Source organism: Lepisosteus oculatus, chromosome 27 (genome assembly GCF_040954835.1).
Source record: "Lepisosteus oculatus isolate fLepOcu1 chromosome 27, fLepOcu1.hap2, whole genome shotgun sequence".
Classification (NCBI taxonomy): Eukaryota; Metazoa; Chordata; class Actinopteri; order Semionotiformes; family Lepisosteidae; genus Lepisosteus; species Lepisosteus oculatus.
This window is the reverse complement of record NC_090722.1, coordinates 7,162,544-7,181,779: the sequence shown is the minus strand read 5'-3', so window position 1 is coordinate 7,181,779 and position 19,236 is coordinate 7,162,544. Positions and strand designations below refer to the sequence as shown.

The window sequence follows — 19,236 nt, the reverse complement described above, 5'->3', positions numbered from 1 at the left end:
AGGAGAGACAGACGGGACAGATAGACGCAGGGAGGAGAGACAGAGAGGAGAGAGGGAGAGACAGACAGCAGAGAGAGAGGAGAGATGGAGAGACAGACAGGACAGAGAGACAGGTGAGGAGAGGTTTAAGAGCTCTGGTGCTGAAGGGGTGTGTGAGGACTGGCCAGCAGGGGCTATTAACGCTGAGAGGGGAGGGGCAGGGCAGGGCAGGGCTCACCTCCTGACTTGGAGGGCTGGCTGTTTTATGGGGCTGTTTTACGAGAGGGGGCTGTTTTATTGCACAGTGCTCTGCAGGGTGGGGCTGTTTTCTGGAGGGCGCAGTCTGGTTCAGGCAGTAACGCAGAGGCCAGGCTGCCTGAGGGGCTGAGGACAGGCCAGGACACCTCTCTGAGCCTCTGTCTCTCCCACTGCCTCCACTCCGATGTCCTCTCTCCTCTCCTACCACCTCTCCTCTGCTGTCCTCTTCTCTTTTCCTCTATCCTCCTCTCCCCCCTCACTGTCCTCCTCTCTCCCCCTCTCTGTCCTCCTCTCCCCCCTCTCTCCTTTCTCCTCTCTCTTGTCTCCCCTCTCTCTCTCCCCTCTGCTCTCAGGCCTGCTTCTCGTTTCCAGGCCCAACCTGCTTCCCATTAGCACATCTGATGTCAATCACCAAGCTCCCCATAAAGCCCTTGGTATTTCCTGACCCGCGGGGACCCCTCCACCTGACCCCCCCAGCTCTGCGGAGCTCCGCGGGCCGAGGCCCGGCTCTGTCAGACGGCCAGGCGCCACATTCCACACCTCCCCGGACGCCGGTCGCCATGCCGACAGATGTGCGTGTCAGTGGATGCCGACAACACGTGTGCGTGTCAGTCAGTTGCCGCAGAGACACGGCGGTGAGATCTGAACGGCTTGTAGGCATAGATCTGCCTTCCCAGGAGCTTCTCCGGGAGCCGGCAGTTCTCACGGATCGCAGGAATGGGCAGGATACAGGGATCGAGTCCTCCTGCAGCCCAGAGCTAAATATCAGTTCATGCTGGAAATATTAACCATGAATTAATATTCACGAATACAAAGACACACAGCACAGAGGGAGCGAGGATAGATTAGAACAAATCATGCTGCTATTACTGTAATTAATGTTATACAGCAAGTACTGCTGCTGTTACTACTGCTGCTGTTACTTCTGCTGCTGTTACTACAGCCAGTACTAATGCTGTTACTACTGCTGCTGTTACTACAGACAGTACTGCTGCTGTTACTACTGCTGCTGTTACTACACCCAGTACTGCTGCTGTTACTACTGCTGCTGTTACTACACCCAGTACTGCTGCTGTTACTACTGCTGCTGTTACTACAGACAGTACTGCTGCTGTTACTACAGCCAGTACTGCTGCTGTTACTACTGCTGCTGTTACTACAGCCAGTACTGCTGCTGTTACTACTGCTGCTGTTACTACTGCTGCTGTTACTACAGACAGTACTGCTGCTGTTACTACAGACAGTACTGCTGCTGTTACTACTGCTGCTGTTACTACACCCAGTACTGCTGCTGTTACTACTGCTGCTGTTACTACAGACAGTACTGCTGCTGTTACTACACCCAGTACTGCTGCTGTTACTACTGCTGCTGTTACTACAGCCAGTACTGCTGCCTGTTTTTCAGCAGTTTCTACTCACCTGCCCCCCCTCCCAGTGTCCCACAGTGAGACCTTTCACCCCCCTCCCTGTCTGTCTCACATCCTGATAGAGACCCATAAGTCAGTGTGTTCCTGTCAATCAACCACTGTCAGCGTGTCGATCTGTCATGACGTCAGTGTGTCAGTCTGTCTCGCTCCAGGAGTGAAGCCATCGTGTTAACGAGGATGTGTGGAAGTATGGACTCTTAAGATGTTTTGCTAACGAGTCACAGGCTCAGCGTGAGTCCTGCTGCCTGTGGGCCGTGACAGACCCCTGGACTCCTCTCTCCCCCGCCTGCCTGTCTCTCTGTCCTCCGTGTGCCACTGAGAGCACACACACTCCTCCACACCTGTCTGTGTGGCCAGTGTGTCTCTCTGACCTGCCCCCCTTTCCCACCCAGTGCCCCCAGCTGCCACATGGAGTTGTCATGGTGATTAACGAGCAGCACTTCACAAAAGCACAGGGACCCTCCCCCTGTCGCCACTGTGCTTTGATCACCTCTCTCCTCCTCCATCACTGTCTGATTCCCATTCTCTCCCTCTCTGCCTTTCACTGTCTCCTGTCTCCTTCTCTCCTCTCCCTCTCTGCCCTCTCACTCTCTCCTCTCCCTCTCTGCCTCTCACTGTCTCCTGTCTTCTCTCTCTCCTCTCCCTCTCTGCCCTCTCAGTTCAATTTAAGGTGTTTTATTAGCATGACCGATGGGTACAATCAGTGTTGCCAAAGCAAATAAAAGTAACATGAAACAAAACAAAAAATAAAAGTAAAATGAAATCTACAGACATTTACAACAAAGACATATAAAAAAATATTTACATATACTGTAAACAGATGGAGCATTATTGGGAGACAGACTCACTGTTCCTCAGGCTGTGCCAGGAGATCACATAGTGGGCTGCCAGTTCAACTGAGTTCAACTGAGTCTGGCAGGTGTGGGAACTCTGGGATTAGATTTCTGAATTTAGGGAAGAATGTTTCTCTAATCCCAGAGTATGGGAGTATCCCTCTCACTGTCTCCTGTCTCCTTCTCTCCTCTCCCTCTCTGCCCTCTGTTTCCTGTCTCCTACTCTCCTCTCTCTCCCCTCTCAGTCTCCTGTCTCCTTCTCTCCTCTCTCTCCCCTCTCACTGTCTCCTGTCTCCTTCTCTCCTCTCCCTCTCTGCCCTCTGTCTCCTGTCTCCTTCCTCTCCTCTCTCTGCCCTCTGTCTACTTCTCTCCTCTCTCTCCCCTCTCAGTCTCCTGTCTCCTTCTCTCCTCTCTCACTGTCTCCTGGCTCCTTCTCTCCTCTCCCTCCCCTCTCAGTCTCCTGTCTCCTTCTCTCTTCTCTCTCCCCTCTCACTGTCTCCTGTCTCCTTCCTCTCCTCTCTCTGCCCTCTGTCTCCTTCTCTCCTCTCTCACGGTCTCCTGTCTCCTTCTCTCCTCTCTCTCACTGCCCTCTCTCTCTCTTCCTCATTCCTGCCTGTGTCCAGTTTCTCTGTCCAGGCTGTGGTCAGTGAGCCTGTACTCATCAGGGTCTGTTTCTCTGCTGTCTCTCACGCTGGTCACATACTCAGTGTGTAGAGTGTGTATTGTCTGTTTGGGGTCCTGTTACATTCCAGTTTGTGTTGTGCTTGTGTGTGTGACCCAGTGGGTGAGGTATTGTTGTTTGGCTTGTGCTGTGATTTGGTTGATTTCTGATAGGACTTCTGGTCACTGGTTTTCAGGTGTAACCAATCATCTGTTGTTGTCTTCTGTAAATGAATTAGTAAGGGATCTTGGCTCTTACTCACACACCATCACACACTCACTCACTGTGGCACAGAGACACGTGAGCTGTCTGGAGTTAAAACCATGCTTTATTGTTTTTAGACAGAAATAGAAGAGCAGAAATTATCAATAAAACCCCCCCAAAAAATAAAACCAAATGAAGTTGAGTATAAACTGTAATAAAATAAATATCCATTTTCATCCAAGAAAACACAGGACTGGAGAGAGAGTGGTCACATACCTACACCCTGACTGACATGCTGACTGACACACTGACTGACACATAGCCTGACTGACTGACACACTGACCGACTGACTGACACACTGACCGACTGACTGACACATAGCCTAACTGACATACTGACTGACACACAGCCTAACTGACACGCTGACTGACTGACACACAGCCTAACTGACACGCTGACTTGACTTTTGACACTGACTACAGAGTTGAACACACTGGGTACATCAGCCTCTGTCTTCCCAGCCCTGCAGCACAGAGACAGGATGCAAAGGCGCTGAAGAGGAGAAGTGTGTCCTCGAGTCTTACTCCTTGACGTAGACTCTGGTACACACCACATCATCCGCTGTCATGGTCTGCAACACAACACAAACAGCATCAGCAATGACATGCAACACAAAGAGATAACAACAGCAGCACAAACACACTGCAGCACTGACAGACACCTCAAGTACTTCACATGGACAAAGAGGCATCAATCACAGTACTGACAAAAAACACCGCACTAAACATCAACAGCATCACACAACGCTAATGAGAATGACGCCCCTCAACGGCATTCAGTGGGACTAGAGTTCTTATTTCCAAGTTTTTAAATTCTTATTTCTGTGTTGTCAGAGCTCATAAAAACACAGTACAGCGCAGTAAAGCCCAGTGAGATCAGGGTAAATGCACAGTCCAGTGCAGTGAAGCCCAGTGAGATCAGGGTAAAAGCACAGTCCAGTGCATATTGAGCAAACAAGAAGTCATTACCAGTATGAGCTCGCCATCATTGGTCATTTCACGGGTCCAGGCAGTTTTCGGGCCATCTCCCTTCAGCAGGGTTTGTTCACACACAATCTTGTTCTCCCCTTCCCAGCATGGGAAACTCTGAGCCAAAGAGCAAGCAGTTAATACAGACACACTGACTGGACACTCCAGTACATTAACACTGCACTGAGAGAGAGGGGTTCATACAGACACACTGACTGACTGGACACTCCAGTACATTAACACTGCACTGAGAGAGGGGTTCATACAGACACACTGACTGACTGGACACTCCAGTACATTAACACTGCACTGAGAGAGAGGGGTTCATACAGACACACTGACTGACTGGACACTCCAGTACATTAACACTGCACTGAGAGAGAGGGGTTCATACAGACACACTGCCTGGTGATTATACTAATTGTCTCCCCTGCCCCTCCCTCCCTTACTGTGCAGGGCCTGCCATCCACTGTCTGCTCGCTGAACTCCTGGCCCACGGTGAAGTTGATCTCTGTGGTCCTGACAGTGGTGGAGGTTTTGATGTAGAAGGTCTCATTGTCCTGGCGGATCTCCACGGCTGGCTTGGAGGCAGCTGCCACGGCGATCTTCCTCAGCATCACGTTCACTCCTGGTGAGAGTAGACACACAGCACGGGGTTGGTACACAGCACAGAGCAGATAAACAGCACAGTACTGGCACAATACGTAGTGTTGGTACACAGCACAGAGTAGACACACTGCACAGAGTATATACACAGCAAAGAGCAGATAAACAGCAGAGTATTGGTCAACTGCACAGAGTAGACACCCTGCACAGGGTTGGTACACAGCACAGAGCAGATAAACAGTACAGTATTGGTACACTGCACAGAGTAGACACACTGCACAGGGTTGGTAAACAGCACAGAGTAGATAAACAGCACAAGATCAGTTCAGAACACAAAACATCACACAATCCATATAGCGCACTGCACTGCACAGTCCTGTGTAACCGACAGAGGCAGACGGCCCCTCCCCGTGCTGTACGCACACCTCTCTCTCCGCTTCCTGGCGGGGAGGAACAAGACTCGGAGAGCAGGGCACCGCAGGACACGGGAGGGGGCGGCAGGGAGCGATGCCCAGGGCTCGGGTTTCAGCGCTGCGTGCTCACACAGCAGCTGTGTAAGTGTATATATAGATCTGTTCCAGCGGAGCAGCTCTGAACTTGAAGCGAGTCTGAGAGGGGAGAGGGGTCAGCCAGCTTCCTTGGCCTGGGGCTCGGATGCACTCTGGGTTCAGGGGTCACAGGAAGCAAGGAGGGGGGGTGCTGACAGGTGGGCCGGCAGGGGGAGGACCCGGAAAGGAGTGGGGTCACGCAGAGTTGTTAAAGACGCACAGCGCTAACAGGCAGAGTGACAGGAGGAGCTGACACATGGACAGTGAGAGACCCAGGAGTCGGAGAACGTGTTCAAGAATTCACAATTCCCAGAATCCTTCATAAAGTCCACCAGAACCATTACTGGACCAGAAATGAGCTTGGCCCAATTGCCTCCGCTCATTTGTAGCCCTTCTAATGTTCATATGCTCTTCAATCGTGAACAGCAAATCAGAAGACACGAGTCTCCTCTTTGCACAAAGTATGGTAGGGGTGTGGAACAATCTCTCCAGCCACATGGTAGAAGCTGATACCCTGGATAAATTAGCTCCTAGAAACCAAATGGCCTCTCACCATTGTGGGATTTTTGTCACGTTCCTGTATTCTTAGCACAGAGCCAGCAGGGTGAGACAGTGTGCAGTGTGGTACAGCACAGAGCCAGCATGGTGAGACCGTGTGCAGTGCGGTACAGCACAGAGCCATCAGGGTGAGACAGCACAGAGCCAGCAGGGTGAGACAGTGTGCAGTGTGGTACAGCACAGAGCCAGCATGGTGAGACCGTGTGCAGTGCGTTACAGCACAGAGCCATCAGGGTGAGACAGCACAGAGCCAGCAGGGTGAGACAGTGTGCAGTGTGGTACAGCACAGAGCCAGCAGGGTGAGACAGTGTGCAGTGCGGTACAGCACAGAGCCAGCAGGGTGAGACCGTGTGCAGTGCGGTACAGCGCAGAGCCAGCAGGGTGAGACAGCGCAGAGCCAGCAGGGTGAGGCCGTGTGCAGTGCGGTACAGCACAGAGCCAGCAGGGTGAGACCGTGTGCAGTGCGGTACAGCACAGAGCCATCAGGGTGAGACAGCGCAGAGCCAGCAGGGTGAGACAGCACAGAGCCAGCAGGGTGAGGCCGTGTGCAGTGCGGTACAGCACAGAGCCAGCAGGGTGAGACCGTGTGCAGTGCGGTACAGCACAGAGCCATCAGGGTGAGACAGCGCAGAGCCAGCAGGGTGAGACAGCACAGAGCCAGCAGGGTGAGGCCGTGTGCAGTGCGGTACAGCACAGAGCCAGCAGGGTGAGACAGCGCAGAGCCAGCAGGGTGAGGCTGCCAACATGATGCTAATTAAATGCCTGGCAGCCGAGCTTCCATGACGAGCCGTGGCAACGAGGAGAACCTGCGCGACAGCTCCGGTTTCAAGGAGGAACAATCGAGCTTTTTCATCCGGCGGCCGACCGCATGACGAGCAACTGTCTAGCAGGCGTCTTCCTCCGATTTCTTGGACGAGATACCAGTGTTGGAAAAAAACGGCAGAGAGAGAAGAATAGGATTGTTTGTCCCAGGCTGAGGGTCTGAGTTCAGTCACGTCTGCAGCTCTTCAGTCTCCTCAGATCATCGTGAGCACTGGGGAGAGGAGTGTCTCAGGTCCCTCTGTCTGTCTCTCTCCCTCCCTCTGTCTGTCTCTCTCTTTCTCCCTCTGCCTGCTCTGTCTCTCTCCCTCCCTCTGTCTGTCTCTCTCTTTCTAGATCTCTGTCTCTTCCTTGTCTGTTTCTCTGAACCAGGAGAGATGTACTGCAAACCCGTCTGCCTTGGACACATCACTCTGGACCTCAATACACTGTAGGACATCATGGTAAACTGCAGTATATTGTAGTACACCAGGGTACAGAAATAGTACACTTGTTCCCTACTCACATACTGTAGATACATACACTTAAAGAATAGACACACAGACACACACACTTATACTTAGACACACACCTACACACACACACAATACACAGACACACACCTATACATGCAGAAATGCATATACCCACACACACACTCCTGTATTAGCAGGCACACACATACCTAAACCCAAACACCTACAGTATACTGCACACACAGGCACGCACATACCTAAGGGCACAAGACAAACACACACACACTCCTATACATGCAGACACGCATACCTACACAAACAGACACACACTTATATTGAAAGACACACACTTAAACAGGTAGACACACCTATACACACAGACACATATACACACATCTATACACACTTATAGTCACAGGCACACACTCTTACTGTATACTTGCAGGCACACTTAAACACATAGACACACCTGTACACACACACACTTAAACAGACGCACACAGGCACAAGTACACATACAGGTACAGGTACACACACAATCACACACACAGGCACACACAAGCACATACACACAGAGACATACACAAGCACAGACACACACGTAGACGCACACACAAGCACAGACACACACAGGAACAGGTACACGCACACAGGCACAGACACACATAGACTCACACACGCACACACAGACACACACACAGGTACAGGTACGCGCACACACACGGCTTCACGATGCCAGGCGATCGTCACTGGACGGTTTTGCCCGCCCGCGCTCCGGGGCGCCACCGACAGGCCGACCCGGGTCTCTGCATCGCCGCCGGCCGCGGGGAGGGGGGTAGTCGGGGAGACGATCTGGGTGTGGGGAGGGGGAGTGTAGGGGGTGCTGATGTGCTGATGAAGACGAGCAAACAGCGAGGCTGTACCCCCCAGTACCCCGAGCTCCAAGCGCCGAGACCCCGGCCGGGCTGAGAGCAGGAATCGCCGCATCACTCACCCAGAGCCTTCAGGAGCTCCTCGAAATTCTCCGAGCTCTTCATCTTCCAGTTGCCAGAGAAGTCGGGAATCTTGCCCTCCATCGTCCGGGGTGAGAACAGAACACCAGGTTGCTCAGGGGGGAGAAATCAATTGGCCTCTTATTTCCCCTTGCCTCCGGGAGTCGGTGGAGCTGCCGGGGTTCTCCAAGGTGTGCCGAGCGCGGTCCTGCTCGATGCCTGGGAGATGTGAGCGCCTCTTCTCCAGCGATCTCGCCGTTAGCTAGCTTTCCTCAGATCTCTGCTCAGAGGCGGCTAATCTGCTTTAAGGATCTCTCTCGCTCGCCGATCTGCTTAACGCGTCTGCCTCCTGTCAACTCTTCCTTTCTCTTCTTCCCTCGCACCTAATCCCCCGTAATCCAGCTGCTTTTCAGCGGGGCTCTCTTTGAAGACGGCTGCCTTGTATGAATGAGAAAAGCTCACATGCCGGGGACTAGTTTTTGACTGGCGCCCCGGGACACCCCTCCCCCCGCCCCCGCCCCAGGATTCTAACCCCTCCCCCCGGTGCGTTCCAATCCCCGCCCCTCTGTCGTTCCCAGACGGAGAAGGAGCAGCTGTGAGACCACGCCCCGGTCCTGTTAGCCCCTCCCACCCCCAGCCCGAAACACGCCCCCTTCTACCTTTTTTTCTCATCTCGCCGCCGGCCCGTCCTGCTGGCCGCCGCGCCCTCCAGAGGGGGACACACCGCCGGCCGCGCACACGCTCCAATTAGCACCGCCATCAGATCAATGTAGCAGCACCGCTCGCCAGCAAAGACAAAGAAAATCAGGGTTTCCGCTTGTGCCTGTTAGGAAAATCGGCTCCTGGAATTCAGGGGCGAGGTGAAGGACTGGAGAGGGAAGGCAGGTCTTTGAGAACAAAGGAAGAGGAGAGAGGGAGGGAGGGAGTGAAGATCAGAGAGAGGGAGGATCAGAGAGAGAGAGAGAGAGAGGAGGAAAGTGGTGATCAGAGAGAGGGGAGAGAGTAAGAAAGTGATGAGAGAGTGATCAGAGAGGAGAGAGAGTGTAAGAGAGTGATCCGAGGGGAGAGAGAGTGTAAGACAGGGGGACAGAGAGACAGAGACAGGGGGAGACCAGCACCCCGTTTCCACAGGTCACAGGTCACAGGCCCCGGGCTCGCCCGAGAGACAGAGACAGGGGGAGACCAGCACCCTGTTTCCACAGGTCACAGGCCCAAGGGCTCACCCCAGAGACAGGGGGAGACCAGTGCCCCATTTCCACAGGTCACAGGCCCAAGGGCTCACCCCAGAGACAGGGGGAGACCAGTGCCCCATTTCCACAGGTCACAGGCCCAAGGGCTCACCCCAGAGACAGGGGGAGACCAGCACCCCATTTCCACAGGTCACAGGCCCCGGGTTCGCTCCAGAGACAGAGACACATGTCCACAGGTCTGTCACACACCAGTGGGCTCCCAGGACCCCGGACCCTGTGGAAAACGCTTCCTGCACAGGGAACCACACACCGCAGAGGGACCTCATCCGCAGAATATCAGCTCCCCACAAACTGCTCCCGGAACCACAACTCTGCAGTCCGCACACGGGAGCGGGGACCAGGATCAATCAGGACTGAAGAGGAGTGATCAGAACCGATCAGCAGCCACCAGAATTGACCAAGAGTGACCACGATCTATCAGGACTGAAGAGGAGTGATCAGAACTGATCAGCAGCCACCAGAATTGACCAAGAGTGACCACGATCTATCAGGAGTGAAGAGGAGTGGTCAGAATTGATCAGGATTGATCAGAAGGGGAGAGGAGTGATCAGAGTAGATCCGGATCGATCAGGTGGGATCAGAACCGATCAGGAGTGAAGAGGAGTGAGGGATGAGCGAGAGAGGGGCAGAGGGAGAGGAGACTGTGCTGGGGAAAGTGGAATTTGAGAGGGAAAGGAGACAAAGGCAGCAGACAGAGAGAGGAATGATGAATCGGCTCCGATGATCCGAGCTGAAGGATGAGGTTAAAGATTGACAAGTGATGGATGGACTCCTCTCTCTCTGCCCCATTCCTGGGACCGAGGGCTGTTGCCAAGGTTACCGTGAGCCCCCCGCACTGGGAAAAATCCACTTGGGCCGTGGCCGGGTGATTGAACACTGCAACCCCCGCTCGCCCTCTCCGGAGCCTCTCCTTCCCCCCGGCATCTCGGGAGCACGCTGTCACGGGACGGCACAGCGCCGCTGGAGACACACAAGCATCGAGCAAGCAGCCCGGCAGAGAGATCTCTGGGGATGGGAGGACGTGCCCCCTCTGTCCATCACTGGACCGCGCCCGTGAATCTCAGTGGCCGTCATCAGAACCACTCAGACACCGAGCACTAATAGGAAAGCCTCTCTGTATCTACAGTACAGCCCAGCGAGATCAGGGTAAAAGCACAGTACAGCGCAGTGAAGCCCAGTGAGATCAGGGTAAAAGCACAGTCCAGTGCAGTAAAGCCCAGTGAGATCAGGGTAAAAGTGCAGTACAGTGCAGTAAAGCCCAGCGAGATCAGGGTAAAAGCACAGTCCAGTGCAGTGAAGCCCAGTGAGATCAGGGTAAAAGCACAGTCCAGTGCAGTGAAGCCCAGTGAGATCAGGGTAAAAGCACAGTCCAGTGCAGTAAAGCCCAGTGAGATCAGGGTAAAAGCACAATCAATACAGGGCAGTACAGCCCAGTGAGATCAGGGTAAAAGCACAGTCCAGTGCAGTAAAGCCCAGTGAGATCAGGGTAAAAGCACAATACAGGGCAGTAAAGCCCAGTGAGATCAGGGTAAAAGCACAGTCCAGTGCAGTAAAACCCAGTGAGATCAGGGTAAAAGCACAGTCCAGTGCAGTACAGCCCAGTGAGATCAGGGTAAAAGCACTGTGACCTACAGTGAGCGCTCTGTCCCCGGCTGGCAGCAGCAGCAGTGCAGTGGAGGCTGGCGCGTGGGCAGGAGGGTTCGTGACAGCAGCCAGTCTGACAGCTCTGCAGCCTCTCCCTCTGCTCTCCGATCCGGTTCTGCACAGGCCGGGGCCGCGCTGGCAGCAGACCAGCGCTCAACAGACCCGACTGGAGGAACCGGAGGAGCCGATTCTCTGGGGAGAGGAAAGCAGGTCAGCATACCTCCGGCGTGCTCCAGTCGGGCCTGGGCTGGGGGCGGAGCTCTCGCTGTCACCCACAGCCCTTCCAGCATGAGGCCCGGGGAACCACAGGGGAGGGTCCGGTCACTCCAGAGGGGTGGAGGGGTATCTGGTCACTCCAGCAGGGTGTCTGGTCACTCCAGTGGGGTGGAGGGGCGAGCGTCCAGTCACTCCAGTGGGGTGGAGGGGCGAGTGTCCAGTCACTCCAGTGGGGTGGAGGGGTGTCTGGTCACTCCAGCTAATTGGAAGGGTGAGTGTCCAGTCACTCCAGCTAATTGGAAGGGTGAGTGTCCAGTCACTCCAGTGGGGTGAAGGGGTGAGTGTCCAGTCACTCCAGTGGGGTGAAGGGGTGAGTGTCCAGTCACTCCAGTGGGATGGAGGAGTGAGTTGTAGATGCTAGAATCACAGCTGCTGCAGAGCTGCTCCAGGGAGTATCTATTGTTCCTTGTGGGCGTGCAGAGTCTGGTCTGATCGGACCTGTTCATCTCGTTCCCTGTGCAACATTTATTTACTTTCTGAATTAATTGCTCAGCTCTGATTGTTTTTTTGAAGTGACTCAAACGGGGCTTTGATCTGACTGGTCTGTGAGCCTTGGAGTTACTGTCGCTGTACTGGACTGACCACACTGTCACTGCACTGTGACTGACCACACTGTCACTGCACTGGACTACACTGTGACTGACCACACTGTCACTGCACTGGGCTACACTGTGACTGACCACACGGTCACTGCACTGGGCTGCACTGTGACTGACCACACTGTCACTGTGGACAGACTGAGACACACACACTCCAAATCCAGCACCGTGCACATACTCTGCCACACTCTCGTGATTATGATCAGGCCAGGCTGTTACAGGGGAGATGAGAGTCACTGTTAATGTTGCCTCTCTTTCAGTCTTGTGCTCTTTCTCTCCCTCACCAGAGGAATGGAGGAGGGGGCTGGGTCGTTCAGTGGCCCATGATGACTTAATCATCTGATGAAAGTTAATTAACTCACTGGGGTGCGTGTGCATGTGAGGGATAGAGGCTCTCTCAGTCAGAGAGAGGCACACACTTTCTCTCCCTCACTCTGCAGCACTGCATTTACAGCTTGTAAGGAGGAGAGAGCAGAGGACTGAGGGAGAGAAGGTTGAGGAAGAGGAGAAGATTGAGGGAGAGAAGGAGAGAGGAGAGGACTGAGGGAGAGGAAGGGGGGAGAGGAGAGAGAAGAGGATTGAGGGAGAGAAGATTGAGGAAGAGGAGAAGATTGAGGGAGAGAAGGAGAGAGGAGAGGACTGAGGGAGAGGAAGGGGGGAGAGGAGAGAGAAGAGGATTGAGGGAGAGGAGGAGAGGGTTGAGAGAAAGACGAGGAGAAATTACAGGATTGTGGGAGAGAAGATTGATGAGAGGGGGATGAAAGATTAATAAGGGAGAGGAGAGGATTGAGGGAGAGGAGGAGAGGGTCGAGAGAAAGAAGAGGAGAGATGATACTCTCCTCGTCTACTACTGCACTGTGACAGATACTCTGGGATTAGAGAAACATTCTTCCCGAAATTCAGAAATCTAATCCCAGAGTTCCCACACCTGCCAAAACCACAACAGGTCCCAATCCTACTGGGAGAGGGAGGAGGGAACTCAGTTGATCTGGCAGCCCAGTATGTGATCTCCTGTCACAGCCTGAGGAACAGTGAGTCTGTCTCCCAATAATGCTCCAGCCACCTACAGTATACAGTATGTCAATATTTTATAATATGTCTTTGTTGTAAATGTCTGTAACATGTCTGTAGATTTTATTTTACTTCCATGTTTTGTTCCATGTTAATTTTATTATTTTTATTTGCTTTGGCAACACTGATTGTACCCATCGGTCATGCTAATAAAGCACCTTGAATTGAATTGAATTGAATTGATAGGATTGTGGGAGAGGAGAGAGGAGAGAGGAGGAGAGGGGAGAAATGAGTCGAGACATATAGAGGTGATACAGGAGAGGGGGAAAAGAGCAAGGAGAGATTCCAAGATGAACTTCCCAATTTCAGGAAAGCCGATTAGAGGAGTAGAGTGGGACAGGGTGGAGATGGAAACAGCAGAGCATTTGTGGCAAGAGTTTAAAGAGATTCTGCTGAAAGCACAGAACAGATTGAACCCACCAGTGATAAATCAAAGGCAGGAAATCAGTGACTCAAGTGGTTTTATAAATCAATTAGCAAACCCCTGCTGAGAAAGAAAGCACTTTCTGAAATGAATAAACAGAACAGGGGTCCTCCTAAGGAGCACTGATTTGCAGGCACAGGTTCACAGGGATGTTAGAATAGTACAGTTACCATGGAGGCTACAGGGAATCATAAAAGGCTCTTTCAGGAGTGCAGCGCTTGCTGAGCAACGACCAGGCCACATCGTCCAGGCTGAGGAAGGACTGTGTGAGGACTGTGTTAGACAGAATGGGCACAGACAGCTCAGGCTGAGGAAGGACTGTGTGAGGACTGTGTTAGACAGAATGGACACAGACAGCTCAGGCTGAGGAAGGACTGTGTGAGGACTGTGTTAGTATGGACACAGACAGCTCAGGCTGAGGAAGGACTGTGTGAGGACTGTGTTAGTATGGACACAGACAGCTCAGGCTGAGGAAGGACTGTGTGAGGACTGTGTTAGTATGGACACAGACACCTCAGGCTGAGGAAGGACTGTGTGAGGACTGTGTTAGAATGGACACAGACAGCTCAGGCTGAGGAAGGACTGTGTGAGGACTGTGTTAGAATGGACACAGACAGCTCAGGCTGAGGAAGGACTGTGTGAGGACTGTGTTAGAATGGACACAGACAGCTCAGGCTGAGGAAGGACTGTGTGAGGACTGTGTTAGTATGGACACAGACAGGTCAGGCTGAGGAAGGACTGTGTGAGGACTGTGTTAGTATGGACACAGACAGCTCAGGCTAAGGAAGGACTGTGTGAGGACTGTGTTAGAATGGACACAGACAGCTCAGGCTGAGGAAGGACTGTGTGAGGACTGTGTTAGAATGGACACAGACAGCTCAGGCTGAGGAAGGACTGTGTGAGGACTGTGTTAGAATGGACACAGACAGCTCAGGCTGAGGAAGGACTGTGTGAGGACTGTGTTAGTATGGACACAGACAGGTCAGGCTGAGGAAGGACTGTGTGAGGACTGTGTTAGTATGGACACAGACAGCTCAGGCTGAGGAAGGACTGTTTGAGGACTGTGTTAGAATGGACACAGACAGCTCAGGCTGAGGAAGGACTGTGTGAGGACTGTGTGAGACAGAATGGACACAGACAGCTCAGGCTGAGGAAGGACTGTGTGAGGACTGTGTTAGACAGAATAGACACAGACAGCTCAGGCTGAGGAAGGACTGTGTGAGGACTGTGTTAGACAGAATGGACACAGACAGCTCAGGCTGAGGAAGGACTGTGTGAGGACTGTGTTAGACAGAATGGACACAGACAGCTCAGGCTGAGGAAGGACTGTGTGAGGACTGTGTTAGAATGGACACAGACAGCTCAGGCTAAGGAAGGACTGTGTGAGGACTGTGTTAGAATGGACACAGACAGCTCAGGCTGAGGAAGGACTGTGTTAGACAGAACGGGTCACGAGCTGTGACATTGTTTCTTGCGTATCTTCTGATCGTTCCTTGTTGAAATCGCAATCGAAATCTGATGGTATAGGAGGAGGTTAACCCAGCACCGGATGAGGACGGCACCCAGTGACAAAATCCGCCCAGAACGAGGGTGCCCAAACCAGACCCGGGGAATACTGACCAGACCAGTAAGACTGACGTTTTACACTTCCAGCTGACCAGGAGAGGAGCTCATGGGGGCAGTCCACATGGATTTAGAAGCACAGGTCTTTGCGAACAAGTACAGCAGGAAGGCAGAGACGCAGCCTGCAGACATCAGGAGAGAAACACTGAGCCTGAAGCAGCTGCTCCTGAGAGAGACTGAGGGCTCTGTGTGGCTCCGTCTTCCAGACACAGTGGGGGACAGAGAGAAGAGAAACCGGGGTGTGGTGCTGTGTGACAGGTGTAGAGGGCTCTAGCACTGGGGACAGAAACGAGTGCCGAGGGGCCGGTGATACACAGGGGAGTGCGTTGAAATCTGAGAACCGGAGGCGCTTCTTTACACAAAGAGTGGTGGGTGTCTGGAACAGGCCATGATGCTGAAGCCGGTGCTCTGACTCCTTTAAGAAACAGCAGGATGAGATCTTTGGTTCAATTAGCCACTTTTCACCAAACGAGCTAGTGGGGCTGACGGGTCTCCTCTCACCTGTGGCCTGTCTCGGCCTTGTGCTGTCCGAGAGGAGGGGAAGGAGAGAGCAGGAGAGGACAGAGGACGCAGACTGACGCCATTTTATATTCTCTTATCGCAAGGGAGCAGGCACAGCTATGTGCCAGCGATCACGTACCCAGCATGGTGCCACCCTCACCCTCCCACTGGGCACACTCACTGACCCCCCGCTGACCCCAGAACGACCTCCCTGTGAACCCGCCCCGCCACTGAGCTCACCACCGGGGACTCGCTGGCAGCACACTTCCTGAGACTGGCACAGTACACACACACTGCACGGCACACAACCCCCTGTTACACACACACTGCACACCCCCTGTTACACACACACACACTGCACGGCACACAACCCCCTGTTACACACACACTGCACACCCCCTGTTACACACACACACACACTGCACTGCACACAACCCCCTGTTACACACACACACTGCACGGCACACAACCCCCTGTTACACACACGTCACACCCCAGTCATACACACACAGTCTCTCCTGTCTGCCTCTCTGCCTCTCTGTTTCTCCTGTCTCTCACTGTCTCTCTCTCTGTCTCTCATGTCTCTCTCTCTGTCTCTCCTCCTCTCTCTCTCTGTCTCTCCTGTCTCTCTCCTGTCTCTCCTGTCTCTCTCCTCTCTCTGTCTCTCCTGTCTCTCTCTCTCTCCTCCTCTCTCTGTGTCTCCTGTCTCTCTCTCTCTGTCTCTCTCCTGTCTCTCTCTCCTGTCTCTCTCCTGTCTCTCTCTCTGTCTCTCCTCCTCTCTCTGTCTCTCCTGTCTCTCCTGTCTCTCTCCTGTCTCTCTCTCCTGTCTCTCTCTCTGTCTCTCCTGTCTCTCCCCCTGTCTCCCCCTGTCTCTCTCTCTCTCTGTCTCTCTCCTGTCTCTCTCTCTCTCTGTCTCTCCTCCTCTCTCTCTCTCCCCCTGTCTCTCTCTGTCTCTCTCTCTGTCTCTCTCTCTGTCTCTCCTCTGTCTCTCCTGTCTCTCTCCAGTCTCTCTATCTGTCTCTCTCTGTCTCTCTCCTGTCTCTCTCTCTCTGTCTCTCCTCCTCTCTCTCTCTCCCCCTGTCTCCCCCTGTCTCTCTCTCTGTCTCTCTCTCTGTCTCTCCTCTGTCTCTCCTGTCTCTCTCCAGTCTCTCTATCTGTCTCTCTCTGTCTCTCTCCTGTCTCTCTCTCTCTGTCTCTTCTCCTCTCTCTCTCTCTCCCCCTGTCTCTCTCTGTCTCTCTCTCTGTCTCTCCTCTGTCTCTCCTGTCTCTCTCCTGTCTCTCCCCCTGTCTCCCCCTGTCTCTCTCTCTGTCTCTCCTCTCTCTCTCTCCCCCTGTCTCCCCCTGTCTCTCTCTCTGTCTCTCAGAGAGAGCCCATGCCCTCAGCTTGCAGAGTGATTACTGCACTCCTCCCTCCCCTGCTGTCCTGAACTCACCGGCCCGCGGGAGTCTAATTGAGCCCAGATGTTGGCATGTCCAGCCACGAGGAAGTGGAGCAGCCGGCTCACACACAAACACCCGAGAACAAAGCTGCACTGCTCAGAGATCCCTGATCAGCGCTGACCCAGACCCAGACCCACCACACCCCAGAACAGCTCAGCCCTCTCATTCTCCACACACTTCCCCTGTCAGCCTTTCATTGTGCACACTGCCTCCTGCCTCTTACTGATTAGAGTAACTACTGAACACTGATGGACCGCTGACACACTGATGGACCACTGACTGCTGACCGATACACTCACTGACTCCTGACTGGACACTGACTGACACACTGACTGCTGACCGGACGCTGACTGGTCACTGACTGACTATTTACAGTTGAATGTCTGACTTTTTTATTGAGTGATGCACTGGACAGTAACCCTGGACCAGTGATCTCTGGACTGTAGGGTTACAGTGTGACCCAGACTGGACCAGTGATCTCTGGACTGTAGGGTTACAGTGTGACTCAGACAGGACCAGTGATCTCTGGACTGTAGGGTTACAGTGTGACCCAGACTGGACCAGTGATCTCTGGACTGTAGGGTTACAGTGTGACCCAGACTGGACCAGTGACCTCTGGACTGTAGGGTTACAGTGTGACCCAGACTGGACCAGTGATCTCTGGACTGTAGGGTTACAGTGTGACAGTTCCAGACTGGACCAGTGATCTCTGGACTGTAGGGTTAGTGTGACCCAGACTGGACCAGTGACCTCTGGACTGTAGGGTTACAGTGTGACCCAGACTGGACCAGTGACCTCTGGACTGTAGGGTTACAGTGTGACCCAGACTGGACCAGTGACCTCTGGACTGTAGGGTTACAGTGTGACAGTTCCAGACTGGAACTCCTCTCCCCCTCTCTCTCCCTGCAGTCCACAGTCTCCCTGGCTGATAGTGAACTCCCAGTAATTAGAAACACAGAGCAGTGTCAGGGAAGGAGAAAGACTGAAGGGAAAGATTGAGTGATAAAGTGGGCTGCCAGCTGTTCCAGGAACCCACCAGCTTCACATCTGGAACACAGCAACATCTGGATTTACTGCCACACACTACCACACATTCTGAAACACACACAGATGCACACTGACACACACTAACACACACTAACTGAAGCACTGAGACACTCTAACACACTATCACGCTGGTGCACACTCATTGACACACTGACAATGCACTGATACACTTACACACACTGACCCAGTGACTCACCGACCCAGAGACGCGCTGACCCAGAGACAGACAGACGCAGAGACGGACCGACCCAGAGACAGACTGACCAAGAGATATGCTGACCAGTGACACCCTGACCCAGAGACACACCGACCCAGTGACACCCTGACCCAGTGACACACTGACCAGGACCGGCGTGTCTCCAGTGTGTGTGAGCTCACACACACCGCTCAGAGCAGGACCGGCGTGTCTCCAGTGTGTGTGAGCTCACACACACCGCTCAGAGCAGGACCGGCGTGTCTCCAGTGTGTGTGAGCTCACACACACCGCTCAGTGCAGCGATGCTGTTGGGACTCAGGAATGCAGAGCAGACAATAGGACCACATTCCTCTCAGAGAGCAGGGAGCAGACAACAGACTCCAGGGGAGAGGGGGCGACTCCCAGCCCTGTGCTGATTCCAGGAATGGCAAAGAGGGAAGAGAAAAGAGCAGAGGAAGAGAAGAGAAACCCCTGGGACTGAGACAGGGGAGTGGAGACAGAGGGCAAAAGCAACAGAAGTGCAGTACTAGCGCGCCTCGGTAGCACTCTGGCACCACCTTGTGGCAGACCTCGGGAGTGACGCCAGATCCATGCGCCTCCTGCTGCAGTTCAGCGGTACTACAGAAATCTGTACATACGTGCTGTGTAACAGTTTTTATTTTTAAAAAAAGGGGGGTCCGGCAGCCATATCACCCTGCACCTCACAACTGGCAACCCACTGCAGCTTAGTAGGTGTGAGCCTGGCCATTACCTGGATGGGAGACCAGCAGGGGGCGCTCACTCTGCGGTCTGTGTG

At 53.5% G+C, this 19,236-nt stretch overlaps 1 protein-coding gene across 1 annotated transcript; it reads right to left on the bottom strand.

The window, feature by feature from the left end:
- Nucleotides 1-3,468: 3,468 nt before the first annotated feature.
- Nucleotides 3,469-8,837, bottom strand: LOC102683352 (cellular retinoic acid-binding protein 2-like). Its single transcript, XM_006641543.3, has 4 exons — nucleotides 8,372-8,837; nucleotides 4,841-5,019; nucleotides 4,392-4,508; nucleotides 3,469-3,994 (listed from the first exon to the last, which is right to left on the bottom strand). The coding sequence occupies exons 1-4, from the start codon at nucleotides 8,451-8,453 to the stop codon at nucleotides 3,944-3,946; spliced, it is 429 nt and encodes a 142-aa protein (XP_006641606.1). The 5' UTR covers nucleotides 8,454-8,837; the 3' UTR covers nucleotides 3,469-3,943.
- Between the last annotated feature and the right edge of the window lie 10,399 nt (nucleotides 8,838-19,236).

Bases quoted from the DNA above. Each gene is read 5' to 3' on its own strand.
- LOC102683352 (XM_006641543.3), bottom strand. From the start codon at position 8,453: ATGGAGGGCAAGATTCCCGACTTCTCTGGCAACTGGAAGATGAAGAGC. The intron at 4,509-4,840 runs GTAAGGGAGGGA...TCTTTGGCTCAG, and splicing joins TGGATGGCAGGCCCTGCACA to AGTTTCCCATGCTGGGAAGG. The intron at 3,995-4,391 runs GTAATGACTTCT...GTTGTGTTGCAG, and splicing joins ATGATGGCGAGCTCATACTG to ACCATGACAGCGGATGATGT.